The sequence below is a fragment of the Lonchura striata genome, chromosome 9 (genome assembly GCF_046129695.1).
Source record: "Lonchura striata isolate bLonStr1 chromosome 9, bLonStr1.mat, whole genome shotgun sequence".
Lineage (NCBI taxonomy): Eukaryota > Metazoa > Chordata > Aves > Passeriformes > Estrildidae > Lonchura > Lonchura striata.
In genome coordinates, this window is record NC_134611.1 from 15,627,160 (window position 1) to 15,650,319 (window position 23,160).

Below are 23,160 nucleotides of genomic sequence, written 5' to 3' on the forward strand. Positions count from 1 at the left end.
TCTTTTTATTAGGACATTGGAGCCTACTCATTTTACTCAATAAAAATTAAGGCACTGTGCTTTTCAATGAGTTTACATTTGGATGGATTAAAATTTTAGCAGGAGAAAGTAGGGTTAAAACCAAATTAAATCCAAATTTTATGGGAGGATGAGAAAAACTGCAGAATGCTGATTAAACTCTTCAGCGAAGACCAAAGTCTTACTTGAACATATGGTAAGTGTCAATTCAGTGACTCCAGCTTCTCTAAGTAGACACCTCTGGTTTAATAGAAACTGGAGCTGAAAAGGCTCCAAACTGCAGAGACACTTCAGCTGTTGTTTTCCAGAAGCTTTGCACTGAAGCACGTTTTCCCAGAGAGTTGTGTGTGCCCCAATCCCCCAAGTGTCCAAGGCCAGATTGGATGGGGCCCTGAGCAACCTGATCTTTTGAGTGCCATCCCTGTCCATGGCAAGGGGTCAGAACTAGATGATCTCTAAGGCCCCTTCCAACCCAAACCATTTGATGATTCTATGGGCCATCCATCACCCATTTCCTGTGAAGGGATGTTAATTGCTGCCCTTTACGTATGGTAGTTGCTGGGAATATTTGGATGACTTGGAAAACCAAACAGTCCAATTTGTCATTAGAAGATCATAGGATTGCCTTCTGGGCAGAATTTAGCAGTTCATGGAATGAACAAGGACTGGAAGCTTCTCTGGAAGAAAAGAAAATAAAAAGCTGCACAAAAAGCTGCACAAAAAGCTGGAGGCTGGGCTGTGGAAAATGAGGGCAGTTCAACTACAGAAAAAGCAAAACAAGGAATATGGCTGGAGAAGCTTGTTAAACTCATATTGATCCACGAATCATATACAATGGGGAGAAGCTTCTTAAGAGATACCTGAGAAGAGCTATCCATTTTCCTATCTCTCTGAAAAATAGGGATATACATTCAGAAAGCATTCAGTGCTGTTTAGAAGTTTGCAGTTATTTAACCTATTTATGTTAGGGTGTGCCTCAGTGCAACTACAAGGATATTCTGTTAGAAAATATAATAAAATTAAAAGCTAATTGGAAAATCAGACTTGATATAGGACACTTCAGCAACAGAAATACTCTACTCAGACTTCCAGTGTGCCACAGAGTTACCACAGAAGCTACCCCCTACTTAACAATTCCCAGAGTACATCTAGAATAATGCACCCAGTTTTGTGCTCCCCAGTAGAAGAGAGTTAACAAACTGGATTGGATTTGATCCCTGTATGGGCCATTCACTTACAAGTTGGACTCAATATATTCTGTGATTATGAGTTGAGTGGACAGCCACAGAAATGGTTAAGGGATGGAGAGCATCTTTTTCTTGAGGATGAGCAGAAGGAGGTGGGCTTATTCAGCCTTGTGGCATCCTTAGAAGGTACATAATGGCAGTTCTCCAAGGCTGGACAGGAGACCATAATGAAAACGGAGCCGGGCTCTTCACAATGGTGGGCAAGGAACAAAATGAGACATGGGAGGTGATAACTGAATAGGAGAAAACCCTTCTTTATGTTGAGGCCAGACAAGCACGGGTTGACCAGAAAGGTTCTACAGTTGTCACCCTTGGAAGGTTTTGCAAGATGAGACTGAATAAAGCCCTGGGCAACCTGGTCTGACCTCAAGAGCTGACCTTGCCTCGAGCAGAAGGCTAGACAAGACAAAATTTCAGATCTCTTCCTGTGACTCGCCGATCACAGATGCTCATGACTGATCGTAGTTCGTGGCTTTTTGCCAGCCCAAAGTGTATGAAACGTCTCGCTCCTTAAGACGCCGTGCCAAGAGCAGAGACCGCGCTACCCGGTGCCCAGCCCTCCCCGCCGCCGGGGAGCCGGTCCGCTCGCTGCCGGGGCAGCCTGCCCGCGGCTCGGCGCCAGGCACAGCCCCTCACCGCCTCCGCCCGGCGCCTCACCGCGGGCACCCCCCGAAACTTTCCCCGGCAGCCTGCGCACGCTCTCGCTCCCCGCCGGGGAAAACGTGCTCTCTCTGGCTCCCTCCGAGCAGCGGGCACGGGAGGCGGGCGGCTGCCTCCCTCCCGCTCCCTCCGCCCGCCCGCCCGCGGAAGCCTCGCCGAGGCTCCCGCATTGCACCGCCGCGCCGAGCCGAGCGCGGGGCTCGGGCTGCCCACCCGCCCCGCCGGCGGCCCCGGCCCCGGCTGGCGGAATGAGCGCCGGCGAGGCGAAGGAGTATCTGGCCCGCAGGGAGATCCCGCAGCTTTTCGAGGTAGGCGAGGCGCGGGGGGGAGGCGTTTTCCGCCCCGTCGGGGGATGCTCCGCGCCGGGACCCCGCGGCGGGCAGGGCTGAAGGTGGCTGGAAGGACGGAGCAGCCGGAGGCTGCGGCTCGCGTCGCTCGGCGGAGCGCCGGCCGCCCGCCCGGGGCGGTGGGCGCTGGCGGCGCGGGGCCGGGGCAGCGCTGCCCGCCGCCCCCGCCGAGCCCCGCGGCCGCGCCCCTCCGCCGCTGCGGCCGCCCGCCCTCCGAGACAACTTGGGGCGTCCGCGGGGCAAGGGAGCGCCGAGGAATGCGGGCGAGGGGCATCTTTCGTCGGGCGAGGGGAGCAAAAAAGCCGCAAATGTTTACTGAGGTTTTGGTTAGCTTCCCGCAAGTTACCTGCTGCTAATGGCTGCTAATTACTTCTCGGTGCAATGTGTATTTTTTTTCCCCCTCCCGGATCCTGTCATCTATAATAGAACATACACACATATGTATTTTCCCTTGCCTGTGCTGAAGCTAGACGTTTTTCTATATATTTGAAAATTGCAGGACACGGCAAATGCTAATGTTTTAATTACACAGAATGTGGTGAATGGTTTAACAACAGATGCAGACAAAACTGGTTTTCTGTTGAGGCTCAGAGCTTGAGCTAGTGATTTTTAAAAATTGGTGCATATCTTCTGCAAAAATACACTCTTAGTCGCTGTGATCGGTTAAGTACTATAGTAAGGGCACACATACATTGAAATTCTATCTTTTAAGCTCAAATATGTGTAAATACCAATTACTGTATAAACTGTAGATAGCAACTGATCAAATCCTAAATTGGAGCTATTTATGTTTACTCTTAATACCAACTATGACTCTCAAGTTTATTCACACAAAAATTAGGGAAAGCAAAAAGAACAGAAATCATCCTTAAAGACATGTATTGTTAGGGAAGGTTGGATGCAGCAGTCTGGTGGAGAGGTGAGATGATGACTTATGTATCACTTTGTCAAGGAAATGTGTCAGAAGAGGGCCTGGCAGTCTTTCTTTCACACCCCCCACAATGCTCATGAGTACGATGAGTGAAGAATTAATACTGTAGAAAGGGGATGTTCTAATGTCTTGGAATCTATGATCAATTAAATCAGAAAGCACCTATGAATTTTGGGGTTGTGGGTTTTTTCCCCCCAATACTGATCAAGATGATATTTGAGTATTTCTCATGATTTTTTAAAATCCTCTTTTCATAGCTTGCATGTTGACAAGAATATGGATAAGATACTTGTGAATGCAGTGGTCTTTAAGGAAAAGACACATTTTAGTGATGTCAAAGACTACAAAGGATATGTAAATTTTGGAGCTCTCTAGCCTGTACATTGCTCTGTGTATACTTGCCAGTGACAGTTCTAAGAAAAATGTAGAGGGATTTTTTGGTAGTTTTGGGTTTTATTTCAGTGCAAACAGACAACTGTAAAGACAGCCATGAGCTTCCTTTCCAAGTAATTCTTACGACATTGGCCAACCAAAATAATTTGATTTTTTGCGGGCCTCACTTTTACACATTGAATTGCAACAGAGAGTCTTAATATCAAGGGATGTGGTGTTTCCATGCACAAAGTAAAAGACAAAGAAAAGGTGCTTGTTTTTCCCTGGCATCTGTCATTACAGTCTATATTTCTGATTTTACATTTCAGAGTCTGTTGAATGGATTAATGTGTTACAAACCTGATGACCCAATTGAATATTTGGAAAGCTGTTTGCAGAAAGTAAAAGAGCTTGGAGGGCCAGAAAAAGTGAAATGGGACACTTTTGTCAGCCCAGAAAAGAAGACCCTGCCTCCACTCAATGGAGGACAATCCCGAAGGTCTTTTTTCAGGAATGGTAATGTATTAAATTTAAAAATTATCCTATTTCTTCAACTTTGTGTGGTTTTGCATCCACTACTGAGTTATTTTATACATACTTCTACAGCTGATTATGCCTCATTCTGATTATCTGTCGGCAAAAGAGTCAAGAAATTTGTTTCCTTGCTTTTTGGCACTTGTTTTTCTCCTGCCGTAATGGATGCTGGGCAGGAGAAGAAATTGTGATTACTTTCCAGCCAAATGATGGATGTTTGCTGAGAAAATGTTTAATGCATCAGTGGAGAGATTTCTTGTATCCTACCTAAAACATTTGCAAAGATGGGGCAGATATGACACAGTGAATTTGGCTTGTGTTTTCTGTTGGTCCTTATGGATGACATACGCACCAACTTCAGTGCAGTTACATTATGTGTTTTTATAGTTTACATTGGAGCTGTATGCTAATCTACTAAATAAAATATAAATTATAAACTCAGAAAAAGGTGCATCTTATAAAATTTAAGCAGATGTCATACCAATACCTGCAATTATTTTATTTGTAATGTTAACAAAGAGTTATTAGCTCGTCTTTCAGTTGCCATAGTTATTTTTCCTTGCCATCCAGCATTTCATGAAGATAATCAGCAAGAACACTGTCTCTATCTCTGTGTACAACACATATCACGAAAAGAATCCTGCTTAGTAGAGGTTATCTGCACAGTATAAAGCTTTTCTTCTCAGAGGCCCCTGCTGAACTCTGGGTGCTATGGGCAGATGTTCATAGAAAACCTGATGTGCTTGAAAAGAAACACCAGAGAAAACTGACTCTGGGTGGCTGTGATTTAATAAAATCAAATCAGACCAAAAATATTTAGAATAGCAACAGCAAACACAATGTAAAATAATGAGATATTTATACTTTATGTATGATACTTATTTGAATCTGCATACAGAACAGATTTTGAGTTTTCTGCCTTTTTCCACAATTCCCAGTTTATCTTACTATTTCACAGTGATGCCTGATAACTCTAACTTCCCCTACCGGCGCTACGACCGACTGCCTCCGATCCAACAGTTTTCCATAGAAAGTGACACCGACCTTTCTGAAACCGCTGAGCTAATTGAGGAGTACGATGTCTTTGACCCTGCAAGACCTCGACCAAAAATTATCCTTGTCATAGGTATGAAGGCAGCCATTTTGACACGATTTTATCGCTGCTGCTTTGCCTTTTGATTTGTACTGCAAATACATTGAATGCTTATATGAATTTGAATACATTTTTTCCATCTGCCATAGCAAGTGGTGTAGGCCAATTAAGAGTGTGAAATTGTTAGTGCTGGACATGGCATTCCAACTGTAAGAATTTTAGGGGTCTCAGCAAGCACCTGCACTCGTGTTCTGTAAACTGGATTCCTCTTAGCAGCTGGAGAGCTCGTAATTTGCTTATGAGCACATCTGCCAGTTTGATTTCATCTTATCTAAACCTGGTTCATGCACTTCGAGGCAGCAGCACCATGTGAATTAAAGTGCTCTTCCAAAGCATGCTCAGGATTGAACTAAAACACTCAGATGTACTCAAAGCTGGGCACAAAAATGGCATATTTTAAAATATTGTGTAAGCCAGCTCAGAAAGGTGATAGAGAACTTGCCTTCTATACTTAGACCCTTGTCAAGTGATTGGTACGTCCAGTTGGAGTGAGAATACACAGTCACTAGTTCATTGCATTGGTAGATTAAGCCTCAGGTCCATTCGGCGAATGAATCCTGTTCAAGCTTCACAGAGAGTGAGCACTCAGTTCACATTAGTTAATTGTGCTCTCTCCCAGAGTTCTCTCTTGTGAGCTGTGTAGTGTTCTTTCTAAGCAGCTCATACTTTCCAGCCTCAGACAAGTGTAGCTTATTAAAAAATAGCTGCAGGTTAAGTATAAATCAATATTTTTTTATATTCTTGAATTTAAATTCTATAAATTCAGTTTCCTTATCAATGAGGTAGTTGTCTTTAGAAATGTTGCCACCAGGCCTAATTATCTGATTCTCTGGATGGCTTAAAGAGTTACAGGACAGGTGCCTGGTGACGGAGAATTACATTTTTCATGTATAAAGCTTTATTCATATTAAAGAGACATACTGCTTCTATAACAGAGAATATGTGTGGTATCATAAAAAAAGGACAGAAATGTCTTCTCTGTACTACAGAGTGGAAACTCTAGGAACAGCATGTCCTCTAGGCTCTGCATCCAGCAGCTCTCAGAAACAAGATATTGGAATAGACTGAAAAGAGAAGACCTGGCATTTTTTAAAAGTATCTGTGGTATGCCAAAGCAATTGCTCAAGACGTTTGAATTTTCTTAATCTTTTGTTTCAAGATTACAGATTGCAACATGCAAATCTCTATGCATTGCTGAAATGTGAAGATTGCAATTAGATGGAGAAATAACACATACCTTTCTTTCATCTTAATTAATTAGCTACCCTTCCTTTTCATAAAGGAGAATAACTGGCTCCTTTTCAGTGACAATAGAAGGCTCTTAATGCATTGAAATCTCTGTAGCTCAATTGCAGTAGAGTGATGAATGATGGTTTAAGTGAGATAAAGAGAGATTGGCTTTCACTTCTGGAACCGAGTGCGGGTGTATTTGAAGTGAAATCCTTGAACACCAGCATGCAGTGAACAGACCACGGATTTTACAGAGCTTTTCTTTTCTCCCATTTATATAGGGAACATTGTAAACATTCCACAAAAGCTATTTCAGGTTTATATTCCCACTGAGTTTCTCTGAATTTATTACAGTGTGATCTGATAGAAGCACAATACTTTATGTAGCTTAGCAGCTATTGTCCATTTTTGTACTGTATCAAGGCATTTTTCTCCCAGATTCAACTTTCTATTGAGAAAGCACATAAAAACATATGTTGGAAAGAGTAATCGAATAAAAGAGAAAAAAAAAGTGTACTGTTCATTTCAAGAGATATTGCACAGAAAAATTTGTTGCATATTTTCAGTTTGCATATAATGCCAAAAAAAAAAAAAAAAAATCCCAACAGTAAAGTAATGTATTTCTGTCTAATTAGAGATAACTAATCATCCTGCCTTGCTCAGGTGGTGCTGGTCCCAGTCTCTGTTAGGGACAGAAATGAAGTTAAAGACCTGTCTTCTGCTTCACATATTTGGTGAACTTTTCTTTATTAATGCATTAGCCCAAGATTTTTTTAATAATGCTTCCATAAAGGTTTTTACAACTTCCTTGCTTTATGAAATCTATCATCTTTACAGTGAACCAAGTAGCTCCAGGGCTAAAGAGAACTCATAAAGGTGGGGGTTTTGCTCTTTTTCTGGGTTTGCAGAAGAAACCTCTGGTGAATGATAAAGCTAAAAAATTACATAGTGAGCATATGACTGGATTTTAGAAGACTCAGATGGAACCATCCAGGAGGGCACTCATGTGAATCAATGGAAAAATTAAGTTTCTAAGGCATTATAACACTAGTAAATGAGATTGTGTTTAAAAATATGCTTCCTAATGTACTTTTAAGAAACAAATTTGTACTGTTAATATAGCTTGAATTTAGAGATCCTAAAATACTAATTACCCAGTGTCATTAGCACCTTAGTTGAGTATGTTTTTAAGCTGCACTTTCTTAAATATATTACTTAATATTAAAAGAATACACCTTCCTTTTGAGATCAAAGTGTAAGGACTAGATGAAATATAGTGCTGTCAGCAGGAAGCTGCCCATTCATTTGTTAAACTTAGCCCACAGTTAGATTTTAAAGTCAGAAGTATTTTCAGAAATTTTATTATTAGTTGAATTAATTCTGAATTTACAACAATATATGCAAAAATTGAAATAATGAAAAAAATTAGATTAAAACAACTGCTTTAATGACAATTTTTGGGCACACAAATCTTGACTTGAAGCCTTTTAGAAAACATAATTTTAGATGCAACAAGCATTCCCTAGTCTAGACATTTTCTAGAAATATATAAAATGATCATACTTTCCTTGAATAACCTATCTCAGAGTAAGTAAAAAAAACAAAAAACAAACATAATTTGCTTTTTCTTTCTTGTGAACAGTTTGTCAGTGTGATTTATCAAAGAGTCAGGAATGGATACATAGTATAATAAATTATGATCTGCTGTGGGAAGTAATTTTGTTCTATCACCTTTGCCTTATTTTGTTACCTGAATGGTTCCCCTCATATTGTAAATAGATAATACCATCTTAATATTATGTGTTTGAATTGATTTGGATTATGTGTTTGGGATGTGTTTGGATTGATAAAAACAAAATGTGTTGGAAGTTTGTGAATATTAAACTGAACACATTATTAGGTATTTTCTGATTGAAGTTCAGATTGAAAGAATGGGAGTGCTGAGCTACACTTTTTTGGTTTTGTTTTGTTTTTGTTTTTTTGGCTTCTGTCTACTGGCAAAGCAAGGCTCTCCCTAACAGAAGTGTGAAGTCTATCTACTTGTTTCAAACATGTTTTTTTCATCTATTTTATACTATTACCTACTGATGTTTTATCAGGTATCAGTTCTGGTTTTCTGCCACCTTTTGTAGCTGTGTGGGAACATGAGCACGATCTTCCTTGTTTCCAATTTTAAAATTTTTCTGCACATTACCTATGTTCTGCAATTTTATTGTTGCTGGGTGCAACATGTCTGTTTCGAACTTGTAAGTTCGGTGAAATGCATTTGTCATGGGGAAGGCTGAGCATGAAAGGGAGCAGGGGCAACTGGAGCAGAAGTGCTTTATAGCCACTTCAATGGAGAAGATGATTCCCACTATGTCAGATGCTTGTGTACCTACAGAAGGGGATCATTCTTTATTCTAACAAAGAGGACAGAGAGCTAGACTGTCTATGAAAAAGAGAGTCCAAGCTGAAAAACTGAGCCCATCTAGATCACCTGAAATTACTGAAATGGAAGAATAGCTTTAGAACCTAATAAAGACTTCTGAAAGAAGAGAGAAACTTATGTCTTTTTACAACAGAAACAGCAAGTGAACTGAATGAGAGAAAAAGATTTTTCAGTTGTGATCTTATTGTATAAGATACAGTTTTTCTTTCATTTTTTTACTTGTGTGTTTTACGAACATCTGTAGCTGTGTTGTCTAGTTGGATATTACAGATAAATGCTTGTAGAAACATTATTTAAACTAATTGGATAATGATAAAACCATTTTCTTCCCCCGGGGGCATAACTAAACTGTGGGCAGGGTATGGGAACATGATAACAATAGGCACAATTCTCTGTGCACTCTCTTGAAATGGCTCCTGGTCTTTGTTCCAGAGGGTGGGTGCAGCATCAGCATCACAGCATTGGGGCACAGAGAGGTCCAGTGCTGGTGACACTGAAAGCTGTGTGACAGTGATATTGGAGCCTGGTTACAGAGTGCCCTAAACACACATGTACAAATACTGTAAAGCTTATCCTGCAGCCAGAACTGTATTGGTTATAAAAATGCTTAAAGGCTATTTATGGGAATAATACAGATAATATAAAAAAAGTTACATGATTACTAAGAAGAAGCTCAGTGTATTCAGATTTACTTTCATTGCATTGCTGTATTTTTAAAATTAATTTAAAAATTATATTTTTAATAAATCTTAATTCTTTTTCTGTTGAAATAAAATTCGGTATTCTCACAAAGAATCCCCCAAACTATAGCTACTTAGGATTGGTAATTATTATCAAAACATTTGATTTGGGTTTTCTTTTTATACTCTTCAGTACCATACATTTTTCTACACATAAACATTTATTTTTATTAAAACAACTTCTTGGGTTTAAATATTGGATTCCAGGTTCTCTGCTCATCACATCATACCATGTCCTTTTAGTTCAGACATGTTCTGATTGTTTTACATGCATTCTTGCTGCTGCTGTCCAGCTCACTTTCCCTGCTGTGTAACGTAGCTGTTTTCAGTGATTTTGATACCCATTCAGCCTGGGCTGTAGACAATGAAGGGTCTCTTTATTCTTCAAGTTGTCTAGCAAGCTGAACCTAATTTCTTCTCTGTCAGATGCTTAAAGCATCAATACCAAAAGCTGGTTCAATAAGAGTCCTTACGCCAAATCACTATGGAAACATCTCAGATGATTATTTAATTTTTTTTTTTTTTTTGGTAATTTAAAATAAGGAAACCTCAGAAGCATTTGTAAGCATATTTAGGAGCAGATTTTATTAGTTCCATTTCATTACTAGTTCATTGATTTAATTGGCTTATTTAACAAAGTATGATTCTTTCTGACATGAACACACTTCTGACTATCTGGCTCTATCTCTGGATTCACAGAGTTTAAGAAGGGAATAGTGCATTTGTCTGCTCCTCTACTGTGGATCAAAAAAAATTCCATTCCAGGAATGGCTTGAGAATGAGGTCAACCTCAAAGAGGATTTCTTTTTATTTCACAAGTGGATTTGTGTTCTTTTAGATTTAATTTTACAAACTGTTATGTTTATGAACCAGTAGATGAGACATATGGTTGGTAACAGGTCATCCCACTGTGAGATTTACTCTAATAATGCTTGGAAAATTGGTGCCAATAGCAAAGATTTCACCTGTGATTGGGTACTTCCGATGAAAGTTTAATTTAATGTTTTGCTTATGATTCACACTAGGTGGCCCAGGAAGTGGTAAAGGGACACAGAGTTTGAAAATAGCAGAACGTTATGGGTTTAACTACATATCAGTTGGTGAACTGTTAAGGAAGAAAATCCACAGCACAAGCAGCAATAGAAAATGGAGCCTAATTGCCAAAATAATTACTACTGGAGAACTGGCCCCTCAGGTACAGTGTTTCCTATGTTCATATTTACTTTTAGGGGTTTATACATCTTGTAGTAATGTAGAAAACCATCAAGAAAACTTCCTTTATGATATTAAATAACTAACTTATTTTTTCTGTGAAAGGAAACAACCATAACTGAGATAAAGCAGAGATTAATGCAGATCCCTGATGAAGAGGGGATAGTGATTGATGGATTTCCCAGAGATGTTGCCCAGGCAATCTCCTTTGAGGACCAAGTAAGAGATTGTTTTTATTCTTAAAATAACTTATACACCTCTGTAACAGTAAAGCTTTTTGAAATAATCGGTCAGATTGCAAGAAGAGCATTACTCTTTAAATCTTTGCAAGTACATAATTACAGGTTGACAAAAGATTTATGTTATATTATGTCCTGTTTTCTGAAGACAGATTGTTTTGTAAAAAGACAATATGATAATATAACCGAGAATCCAAGCCTCTTGTCTCATAATGAAAGTCCTCTCAAGATGAAGAAGAAAAACACATGAAATCTAACAGTGAATATTTTCTGTATCTTAATGATTTAGGAAGTGGAAAAATATTATATTTCCACAGCTGTTTATTCAACATAATCTCCATTAAGAGAAACATACTTAAAGCAATGCATGTCTTCACAGTGCTTTTAGTGTCAAGTTTGTTACAGAGCATTGAAAAGATTAATTAAAAAAAGGTTAAAACTGCCCATGCTTTGCAAGTTTTTGTAAACCAGAAAGTATGCTTTTTTTAAGAAAATGAGGTCACTGTAGTTACTCTAAACTACAATTCCAAGGTTTAGTCAGCTGAAGCTGTATTCCTGAGTACTACTGACGTGCTGTTTTCACGTGTGTATTTTAAAGTAATCTAAAAATACTTTAATTTAGTGGAAAAACAAACAGCTGATGTCATCTGATCAAGTGCTGCTAACATAACAGTTATGGTCACAAGAAGAGGTTGCAGTTTCAGAGCTAAATTCTTAGAGTGCCTGCGTGCAGAATCTTTCAAAGTCTTTTACAATTGCTGGTCTACTGCTGTTTCTGTACTTAAAATTCTTAGCAGCATTACCAAGGCAGAAGTAACAAAAGAAAGCAGTTAATGAGGCATTTCATTAATGTGCTTTATAAGGTATTATTCTGGCAAAATTTAGAAAACCGAATTGCGGAAATTAAAGGAAACAGACTAAATAGTTATTACAGGAAATAGCAGTGACTGCCAGCTCTATCTCCTTATAATTAACAAAAGGGAAGATTGACTATTTTAGAAGTTAAACAGCAGAAATGCAGACTTAATGATCATTTCCTTGTGTCATTTTTTTTGTCCAGTGTGATAGTGTTAAGAGCATTTCTTGGTAGCATAATTTTATGCTGATGTTTTTGATGAAAGAATGGGGGATATGAAACTGGAAGAAGTGACAGGAATTAAGCTTTCATAGGCTCAGATTAAGGAAAGGAAAACCAGTTAAATAACACTTGATTATAGTCACAGAGAGTTCCTTCGTTCTCAGGCAATTGGGATTTGTAAATCAGACTCCTCAAGGTCTGATTCTACCTGAAAGATAAGCCACTAAGTCTTTTAAAAAGTCCAGGAGCACTTCATAAAGGGACACCTTCGGTCTTACCTGTTCTAAAACAGTACAGGAAAGAAGGAAATCCAGGCCTTTCATAGGAGCATAGACTCCCCCATTTCCATCTTTCTTTGCAGTTGACCTGTAATATGAATATATCTGAGGCCATGGAAATAAATGTACAAGAGCTACACATATTTCAACATTCAGTCCTATATCACCATCTCCAGTGAGATATATTCTGTGCTTTATCTTGTATTTATATTTTAAAGAATTAAAATATACTTGTTTCTTTAAAATTCTCTGTTTAGTAAGCCCTGATGATACACACCTTGGTAGGAAGGTTTTGTGTTAAGGAAAAGGGACTATCAGAAGTCATGGTACTGATCATCCTTCACAAGCTCACAATCACCCATGGCATGTCAAGTTATTTACATGAAGCATGCAAACATTTTCCAGGCACTCAGAAGTTCCTCAATAGGAAGTGCAATTGAGTTGTGGAGAATTCAGTAATTAACTGTTGTAATAATTTGTCTAGGTCTGCAATTAGAGATAGCGGAGGGTATTTCACAGCTGAGAAATGTTACAGCTTTCTTTCTAGCACTGTGTAGAAGAACAGGATAGTTCTCATTAGCCAAAAGTGACAAAGTGAGAAATAATTAGTGGAAATTTCAGCAAAGAAAGTTTTGATTAAATAGTAAGACAATTTTAATTAGATCTACTAAGCAATGGAACATCCTTTGATGAAAATGGTGAAATCCCACAAAATGCAAATTGCACTTGTGCCACAATCTTACAAGGACATTCCCTGTAGAACACTGAGATCTGTTGATAAGAAGTTTTGAAAAAGAATTAATTCTTATTGCTATAACTTTGTCAACAGCAAATACTTATTCCTACAGATGGTCCCTTTGAGACCATTATGTCTCAATGTTTATGTATCTGAAAACAGCAGAAAAAATTATGTGACACATACGAATTCATTACCATTGTTTGCACAAACACAAACTTCAAGAATATAGATAATAATACCAAAAATGAATTGTGGGGGATTGCAGAAAATGAAAAGGACAACTGAAGTGCATGGTTTCTCTTGAAAGCACATGTAAAATCTAACTGCTGTGTTTGCAGTCATCTTTAATATAACAAATAATTTATGCTAAATTATTTCCTTCAGTCTTATGGCTCGCAGAGCTGTTACTGAAACTTGACACTGGGCTTTCATAACCTCTTCATCTTGTGGAAAAATCAAATGGATACATGTATGTCTGAGCTGCAGTTACAGTACCTGTCCTGCATAACATTCTGTTATAGAAATACATCATGATAACAACTGCTTGTTAAACTTCGCTTCAATTGCTCTTGGTACTACCAGCACATTTTTATCCCTTTGACTAATTCAGAAGCTGAACTTTTCTCTGGGAAAAAAAATTTATTTTTAGTAAACTAGTCAAAGCAAACCAACTTATGCTAACATTCCCATACATAGGTATAGCTAAAAGATGATGATTTCTTCCTTATTATGTTGCCAGACTCTCATGTGGACAGTAAGTTCTCAACATGTTGCTAGGCAGAATTGTATTAAAACACGTTGCATTTCAGTGACTAAAGTGCCTAAAATAAAGCAATGTATCATTTACAGCACACACAGTATTTCTCTTTCTGCTCAAATCTAGAAAACAGAAGTAACAAACACTGCTTCCATGCAGTAGGGTCAATCTGGAATAAGTGCATTAGAAAGCACTTTACACATCACAGGAATTTTATATTTGAATTTAAGCTTTTCTCCCCTTCTTTTCTATTGAGTTTTGTTGATAACATTATTCCTGTCATAAATGTTTTTTGAGCACCAAAGAAGTTTTTAAGATGGCATCAGTGATGTTTTCAGAGTTTCATCAGTGCTCACCAGCCAGAGCACATTGGCCATTCTGGTCACTTATACCAGCTTCATTTCTTAATGCTGAGCAACTCATTGCAGCCTTCCTGCAGCCTGGAAGAGCTCAGCCACGAGCATTGCAGTATTCTTTGAGTTTATCTCAGTTTTCTTTGAACTTTTTAAGTTGAAATAAGCCCTGTATTTTTCTCTTTGAAAACTGAGTTTAATAAGTAAATTCCTCCAATTGGAAGTCTGGGATTGTTGCCAAGTCCTGACCCTCTCATTTATTATTTCCAGAGGGCAGAGTCGATACTGCCAATACTTTTGATAGGGGTACTTTTAACAAAGCTATGAAGTTCCGAGCAGTCATAGTTGTAGGGAAAAATGAAAACATGAATTTTAATGTCTTAAAATCAAGCAGGATTTCTATTTTATATATTGCTTTTAAATATATGATAATTTCTATATTTTTCTCAGTTTGAACTCCTTCTGCATAGCAGTGCAGATTTAATACTGATGTATTTAGACTTTCAGTTTGAGCTTAGGCATAAAGCTGTCCTAAACCACAAATTTCTTAGGTATCCCTGATCTCTGCTGGGTGCAAATAGCACAAAGGTGATTAGGTTTCAAGGACACATTTGAAAATGCCAAGGAGAAAATGGTTTATTTACCATTAGCCTGTCATCTTGAAATTCAGTGAGTCACCTGCAGTCCCAGCATGCTGAAGCATGTTAAATATCTTCCTGTCCTGCAATGCTGCAATAAAATGCCTCTGACTTTGTGTATTGAACTCCAATGGCTTGTGAAGGAATTGTAGTTTGATTTTCTGTATAATCTCTCACATGGTTTTCATCCTTCCTGGGAGAAACAATTAACTGTATTTTACAGTTAATTTCAATTATTGCTTTGGTTTGTTTTTTTCCACCACTTCCAGTCATTCATGTGTAATTTCATTCTTTGTTAGTATTAATAGAGTAAGTACAGATGTAGTTTGCTTAAAATATACTCACTGTAATTTTTTTTAACAGTGAAATAAGTGTAGGACAGGTATTAGAATCAATGGACGTTCATTAATGAATGTAACTCAATCGCTTGATAAAAGAGGAAAACTATTTTTGTAGAAATTTTACCCAAAAAAATTTTTGTCTTACATGGCCTGGGTGACAAGACTATATTTGAGTAAAATCTTAATTTAAATATTAAACAGAGGCAATAAATTTTATACAATTCTTTGTTTAAAATTATTTTAGGAAGATCATAAATGCATATACCTCCAATGAATAACTACTTATCTTGCCTGCAATTTGAATTAATTTTTAGCTCTCAGGTATGTTCCTTAAGAAAATTAGTACCAGAATAGTTGTGATAAAGTAGAACTAACTGTGTATGTGGCACAGTATAGGATGGTGAGGAATGCCTGGGTACTTTCAGAGGCTGAGGAGAGCAGTCCTGTTCCTGTTCCTCCAAGGCTGATGCTCAGACCTCCAGGTGCCCTCCAGGTTTGACACAGGTGTGTGTGGCAGCTGCCTGGGGTCTGACTGCCAAGCTCCAGCACTGCAAAGAGCTTCTCACAGAAAACCTGCTGTTCCTGGCCAAGACTGTGGCCTCCAGGACCTGTTTTTTGCAACAGGTTTTTGTTCTGGTAAGGATATTTTTCCTGTATCATGGCAAATGTGTCTTCTTTATTCTCTTTCCCCCTAAACTTGTATCTCCCTTCTTCCTGGTCTCCACTGATCCAGGTACAATCTCCTACTGAATATGTACCCAGAGATCTGTGTGAGGAGGATCTGTGTGAGGAGATCTGTGGGAGGATTGATGAGCAGTGTGCTTTGCTGTGCTTCCTTTGTTCACTCTCTTTTCCCTGTGAATTTCACATTGCTTTAAGCCAAGCCTGACCAGGAGGCCTGTGGAATGGTCTTACCATTCTGCCAGTCAGAGTAGACAAAGGAGAGCTCATCAGTTGATCTTCCTCAGGACAGGACCTGATGCTCTGAATTCAGAGTGGATGGAGGTGCTTGCTGAGCAGTTCTGAAACAGGTCTGCTTAGTCCTTTCTTTGTAGCTCTAGCATTTGTGTTAACAGATAGGGATTTTTATTAGTTAGCTGCCCAACACAGGTGAAAAATTGAATCACTTGTTCCCAAAGACACCAGTCTGCCTAATTATACACTCCAGGCAATTTGCTGGAAATTTATTTTCTGGTATGAATATGGTTCAAAAGAAGCTACCAGAAACAAATTCTATCAGCAGGATTCCTTATTTGACAACATGATTCATGATTTTGCATTTCTAAACCAAGAAAAAACTATGCAAACAGTCTAATAACCCAGCAAAGATGGAACTATAACAAGCAAATAAGTAATTACAGTGGAGAGCGCACATACAAAGGACATAAACCAGCTTGCTAGTGACCTTTACCAACAAGAATAAAATGCACTGTTAAATTAATGGCAATTGTTCATGAGCTGTCAGTTTTCTCAGGAGTATCTAGTAGAACATACCAGGAATTAAGAAACAGAGCATTTTCATCTTTTGCCTAACGAGGAATAATGAGAGAGAGTGTAATCATCTAATTTCTAGCAAACAACCACACTATTCTCACTAACAAGAGGAGATGTAGAAAATATCCCCAGAGAAAAGAGAGCATCTTTCCACTTATACTGCTTAATGTCAATAACACCATCAACTTGCATGGAATTACTCTCAATTTATTCCTCATTCCAGTTTAGGAAGGAGATTCAGACCCAAAGAGAGTAGGATTTACTTACTAGTAAATATGATTCTAAAAAATGAGAGGAGGTACCCGCCAGTTTTATTCTGAGTTGATGCCATATGCTCTTCATCTCATTTAAAATGAATAATGAGAACCCTGTCTGTTCCCATAGGCAAAGCTCCAGTTAGTAAGCCAGTCAAATTCCCTTTCCTGAGCCCCACAGTCCTACCTCACATGCATTGCTGGACATGAATAAAACCCTCTGCTTTGAGCACAGGATATACGTACTGGGGGAAATCAGCATGAAGGAATCCAGCTCTTCTGTCTGTGTTGGTTCTGTACAACTTTTCTACAAGCTGAGTCTCAGAACAAAACTTATTCCCTAGCCATAAAACTCAACAACACTTAGTTGTGAGTTTGAAAAAGGGGTTTATTTTCTCCTTTGTTAGGAAAAAAAGCAATTTACACTCATACTTACATAGGAGAATAGATATATTTCTAGAGAAGTAATTCCAGATGTCCATATATTCACTCTACTCTGTTACATTGCAGCTAGAAGTATTTATAAGCATGTCTCACAGGCAGATACAGTTGAGGTAAGTGGAAGCAAAGTGGTTCATGAAAACAGGAGTGAAATATCATTTCATGGGTGTATCCTAAAGGTTGTAAGTGCATGTAGGAGAAATAATATTAAGTGCCAATAGTTCTGTATGGCTATGCATACAGGACAGATGTCACCCTTTTGTGCACCTCATGTTTCTTAAATGGTTTTCATCTACTTCCTGATGATAAAGATGTGTATTCTGCAGGTAAAAGTGGAATTCATAGCAACATCATGTAATCAGATTCTGTTTTGACTTCCTACCTCAAATATGCTTGAATTACTTTTTTTTTTTACACTTCAGAAAATCTTCCAGACAATACTTCATTTGAAATGAGATTTCTTGAACTGAGAATTTTAAAGCATTGTTTTCATAGACATTTTATTTCTGTGAGTGAAGTGTATTTCAGATTTAAAAACCCACATTGTCAGGAAAAAAGTAATCTTAGTACCTGTGATTCTGATAGCATCTTTTGTATTATTGCTGTTGTAAAAAAATATATTAGAACAACAGTACTCAGATTCTGTAGAGAACTTTCAGTTTTCAAAAGCAAAAGGAGATAATTAAACCTAATTAATGAATTGTCCAAGTCATGCCTTGTTATTATCCTCATTTTACAACTAGAAAACGAAAATAAAGAAATTAAGCCCAGATGCCCAGGGTGTGTTTTCCCATTTTCTTAAACACTAAGTGACTTCTGCAGCCAGCAGTTTGTGGGAACCAAAAGCAGACGAGAACTTGCACACCTGATGGAACCATGGTGGATCCTCCCCTTCCTGTGGGGCTGGATTTACCCAGCCACAGTTTCTTTAGAGAACTGAGATTGACTGTGGTAGGCTGCACGCTCAAGTTTGTGTGAGACAGGAGACCCTCTTCCTTCAGGGCTGATAATTTCATGAGTGGTCTCTTTAGCTTAGGTACTCCCTGTAAGATTTGATGCTGTATGTGAGGCCTTGTGGTGCACAAAAGCTCCAGCCCTGCACTTGAGGAGGTCTGGTATGACTTCAGAGCCTGAGTAGGTGCTGCCCTGAAGTGCTGAGCATTGAGAGTGAGACCAGCTATGGCTTGGAACATCTGAAGATTTCTTACCATCTTCCTGCTACTATTATAAGGATACACAGAAATTGAAGTACTAAATAAAACTACTCACTTGTATAAACTCCTTTTTTTCTCCACTTTACTAGCTCCCTGATTGTCAGTTGTAATTACTGAATCCCTGTGTAATGTATGTTAGGAAGATTCAATCACCTGGATATCCACACAGGGACTTGAGATGTCTGTGTGCTCAGTCTGCTGCAAGGTACATCAGCCATTCCCTTTCATCAGACAGTGTTCCATGACTAACAGGCTTTGAAATATGTAGTGTTTTCTTTCAGAACCTATCTGTGTCATAATTTGGGTTTTTTAAGTACTGTATGCATTTTGAATTCCCAAATTCCTCATTATTCTTCTATAACTAGTGAAGCAACCTTAATTTAACCGAGCTACTTTTAATAATGTCCATATTGCATGAAAGTCTGACACAGAAACTTACTTTCATAGTGTTTCATGTGAATAATTATGTGCCTTAAAGCTATTATGTGGTAGTAAAATTAACTTTCATAATTAATTCATTTCATGAACAGACAGAATAACTCTGTCTTTTTACAATAGTCTGAAAAGGGAAGGGAGAATTACTCTGGTTTTGTTGACGTTGAGGTACATGTGATAGAAGTAGGAGAGAGCTTCTTTCCCACTGGAAGTTATTTGAAAAAAACAGGTTATAAGGTTAATTCTTTCAAAATCTAATAGATACTCATAAATAATTACCAGAACTATTATCTTTGTAGTTTGTGTGCTCATGTCGCCAATCATCTACAATATGTGTAAAATATAATTGGATTTTCTTTTAAATCCTATTTAATTTTATGTAATGATAAAGAGGCCACCATCTTTCTTGCTAGTGCTGCTTTCCAGACTGGCCTTTACTGTGTGAATATGGCTCTGCTTTTTCACCCCTTTCTGCTTCCTCATATCTATATATTACTCTGTCAGCAACCTCATTTGTAAAGGCTAATGACCACCACCTCAGACTGGAGAAGCTGTATTGGTTTCTTTTGACTTCCTAAGAAACTTCTTGTACTCAGCCTGACAATAAAAAAGGTCAGACCATACTTTATGTTGTATTCTCTCAAATGACAGAAACCCAGCTTCAATGGGATTTGTTTTTTTAAACTTAATTTTCCAGATTGCCTACATAGGAAGTTTTGACTATTCAGACTAGAAATATGGTTGTCTTTATGCAATTTAACATCCTTGGGTAGAGTGACTTAGAGAGAGAATTCAGAATATTAATTGGTTTGTTCTGGCCCTCAATAACAACATGTTATAACAACAATGTAATTAACATAAAGATATAAATCAGTTATTATTTACACCATAGTAGTTAGAACACATGTAGATGTTTGAGTGATACTGGTATATAGCTCAAATTTGACTTTCAAATTTACATTGCATCAAGCTGAACAAAGACAAAATTATTCTGTAGATAGAAAACATAATGAGAAAAATGGCTGTTTAACATTCTTGAACATACACCATCATTTGCAATGTAACTATATTATGTCATTTCAAGAACAGGAAGCCACTGGTTTTTTTAGTTAAAATTAAAGTATGAACTTTTTTGTTCAGGTACGTAAAAACAGCAGAAATTACTTTGTGCTTGTATGTGAGAACAAATAAATCCTTTGTAATCTGTAACCAGATAAAAACTTGAACTTTTTGTTTTCATCTTAAATGCTCCTTATGGAGAATTCTAGTATGTTTTAAAAGACACCACTAAGCTGGTAAAACCTTTAAGGAGAGATAGATTCTTTGCAACAACCACATGGAGGAAATAACAAAATTAGATGTTATGAATAAAGTTTTTACATGTTTATAGCCACATTGTGAAAATCTTGCAAGTTCAGGTGTCTGAGTGACTTTCGGGTGAGAGGAAACAGTCTCAGATTGCACCAGAGGAGGCTTAGATTGAATATTAGGAAAAATTGCTTTATGGAAAGGATTGTCAAGCACTGGAACAGGGAAATGGTTCAGTCACCATCCTTGGAAGTATTTAAAAGACGTGTGGAGATTCTGTGGTTTCTGGTTTTTTCACCATAGGTACTAAGTAGTAGTGACCTCAAAGGATTGTCTGTGAACATTTAGCCATATTCCTAAGAAAGTGGGTCTATCACTGCTTTCCACACATCAGGCACCAGAGATATCTCTTCTTTAAATGTTTGATAGCATCTTATAAAGAAGATTTAACTGGGAAAGAGCTACAGTTCAAAAAATTTTCTTTATCTCATAGCTACAAAGCTTTACTTCCTGAACCACAGTGCAGGGATGGGTGTGACGCATACCAGTGCTCACCACACAGACCAAAAAGGATAGGGGAAATTAAAACCCTTCTCACTGTCCCACCCAAGCTCTTGAAAAGTGCAGTGAAGCTTTAGAGAGATGTAGAGAAATAGAGAAAGTGTTGTAAGAAACCATGGCCCTTGGAACAGGTCTGTTTTCACCTGGTCCTAACCATCAGTTAGCTTCACAGTGGCTGATTTTAAATACCACCTTACTTAAAGAGTTTCCAGATGGAAACCATGCATCCATTTTCCTGCAGAGTATGAGACATTTATATTTTGCTCTTTAAAAAAAATTTTAGGTAGGGAAGTCTTCTAGTAAAGCAGATGATGAGCATAGCCTAGAGAAGGTTTTTGCTGTGAAGTAAAATTTTTTCGTGAAACATTTTCCGTACATATCAGGTGAAACAAATTGACTAACTTCCACATAAGATTAACAAGCCCCTCCTTAAGCCTACAAACTTCCCATAAGAAAACCAACAGAAAATTAATGACTACATTAAGTTCCAACTTACACAAATGTAACATATCTGAGCCTCACATTATAATGGAACTGCTGAGTCCTGTAGTGCTGAATAATCAACTTAATCAGACTTCTTGAATTACTCTTTCCACAGATCTGTACCCCAGATTTGGTGGTGTTTCTGGCATGTTCCAGTCAAAGGCTGAAAGAAAGGTTACTGAAGCGTGCGGAGCAGCAAGGGAGACCTGATGATAACCTGAAAGCCACTCAAAGAAGACTGATGAATTTCAAGCAGAATGCAATCCCACTGGTTAAATATTTCCAGGAAAAAGGGCTGATTATCACAGTAAGTTCTTTAGTGTATGTCTCTGAAACCTTAATTGTTGTGGTTTCTTGTACGTTTTGCTTTAAAACAGACTAGACGAGTCTAATCCAGTTTAAAGTTAATAGCATGCTTACTTAAGTGATTAATGAAGACAACTAATTCATTGAGAAGTTGATAAAAGTTGACTTATTGTCATGTTCTAAGTTACAGAATGTGTCTGGTTGTAATAACACACAGAACTTGGTACCACATGTAGTATGAGAGCACAGATGGACTGTTTCTTTTCATTTGACATCCTAAGTAGTTCACATTGGTATGTGCTCCTTACAGCAAGTGTGACTAATTCTGTGTGCTGGTCAGATTCATGACAGCTTACAGCGTCCTTAATTGCAAAGTCATCAATTAATATTAATAGCCTTAATTATGTACTTCAACATCTTTCTGAATTTCAAGATGAAAATCCCAGGAAATTATTACATTAGCTTCTCCAGAGAGTATGTGTTCCAGGTTAAGGATTTTGATTAACTCTGTTTTCAAGGATGAGAGGACTAAGATTCTTCTAAGTTTTTCTTTATTTTTGAGGAAGTGTGTATTTTGTGATGCTCCTATAGCCTTTACAAGTGCTTCTATGGAATGTGTTTTTGGCTCTTCAGGAAATATGTGCCTTTGTGCACAAAGTATGTGGAGCATCTGGATAGAATTGCATTTCTGTGATGGGCCCTGTAAAACAGAAGATTTTGTTCTTATGGAGGTTTCGTCTACTTTTTAACTCTGTTTCTTGAGAGTCCTGAAGATAATTTAAATTGCAATATTCACCTTAGATATCCTCTTCTCTGTTTGAAGAAAGCAAATGTTACGATGGGTATGGAAGTGACAACATGGCATATGAAGATTAAATTACTACAGCACAAAGGAAGCAGCATATACAGAAAATATTGCACTTATTCGTGCTATTTCCCTAGAGAAGGAGGAAGAACGAAAGAAAATAGTATTCATCCTGCTGCTAATAATGCTGAACCTGGAAGACACTGAAATACTATGCAGATGAGAGCAGTGTAAGAACTAGAACAGCATAAAATAGAATTACAGTAGCCTAATTCCCAGAAGAGTGAATCCTTGAGGCAAGGTCAGACAAGATCACATTAACTAAAAAGAAATAAAGAGATTTACATTTTTCTTAAATCCCTACCTGCACCTTGTCACTGCTATTTAAAGCTGTAAATCTCAGACACTTCTAGCCAGCATCACAATTCTACTCAGGGGAGAGAAGCAGGACTGTTTGTCTTAGGGAGTGTTCTAATTTTAGAATCACAACTCATATTTATACATCTACTTAATAAATATGTTGTTCTTCGTCAATAACAGACCAAAAGAGAAAAGAAAAAT

General features: G+C 38.0%; 1 protein-coding gene across 1 annotated transcript in view; it reads left to right on the forward strand.

Annotated features, from left to right (window-relative positions):
• The first annotated feature begins 2,076 nt into the window (after window positions 1-2,076).
• Window positions 2,077-23,160, forward strand: part of AK5 (adenylate kinase 5) — an 84,344-nt gene continuing 63,260 nt past the window's right edge. Inside the window, exons 1-6 of the mRNA XM_021527722.2 lie at window positions 2,077-2,233; window positions 3,905-4,091; window positions 5,068-5,235; window positions 10,689-10,858; window positions 10,981-11,094; window positions 21,604-21,795. Of these exons, the coding sequence (XP_021383397.2) occupies window positions 2,174-2,233; window positions 3,905-4,091; window positions 5,068-5,235; window positions 10,689-10,858; window positions 10,981-11,094; window positions 21,604-21,795 (891 nt within the window). The 5' untranslated portion in view covers window positions 2,077-2,173. The remainder of the gene's footprint in view (window positions 2,234-3,904; window positions 4,092-5,067; window positions 5,236-10,688; window positions 10,859-10,980; window positions 11,095-21,603; window positions 21,796-23,160) is intronic.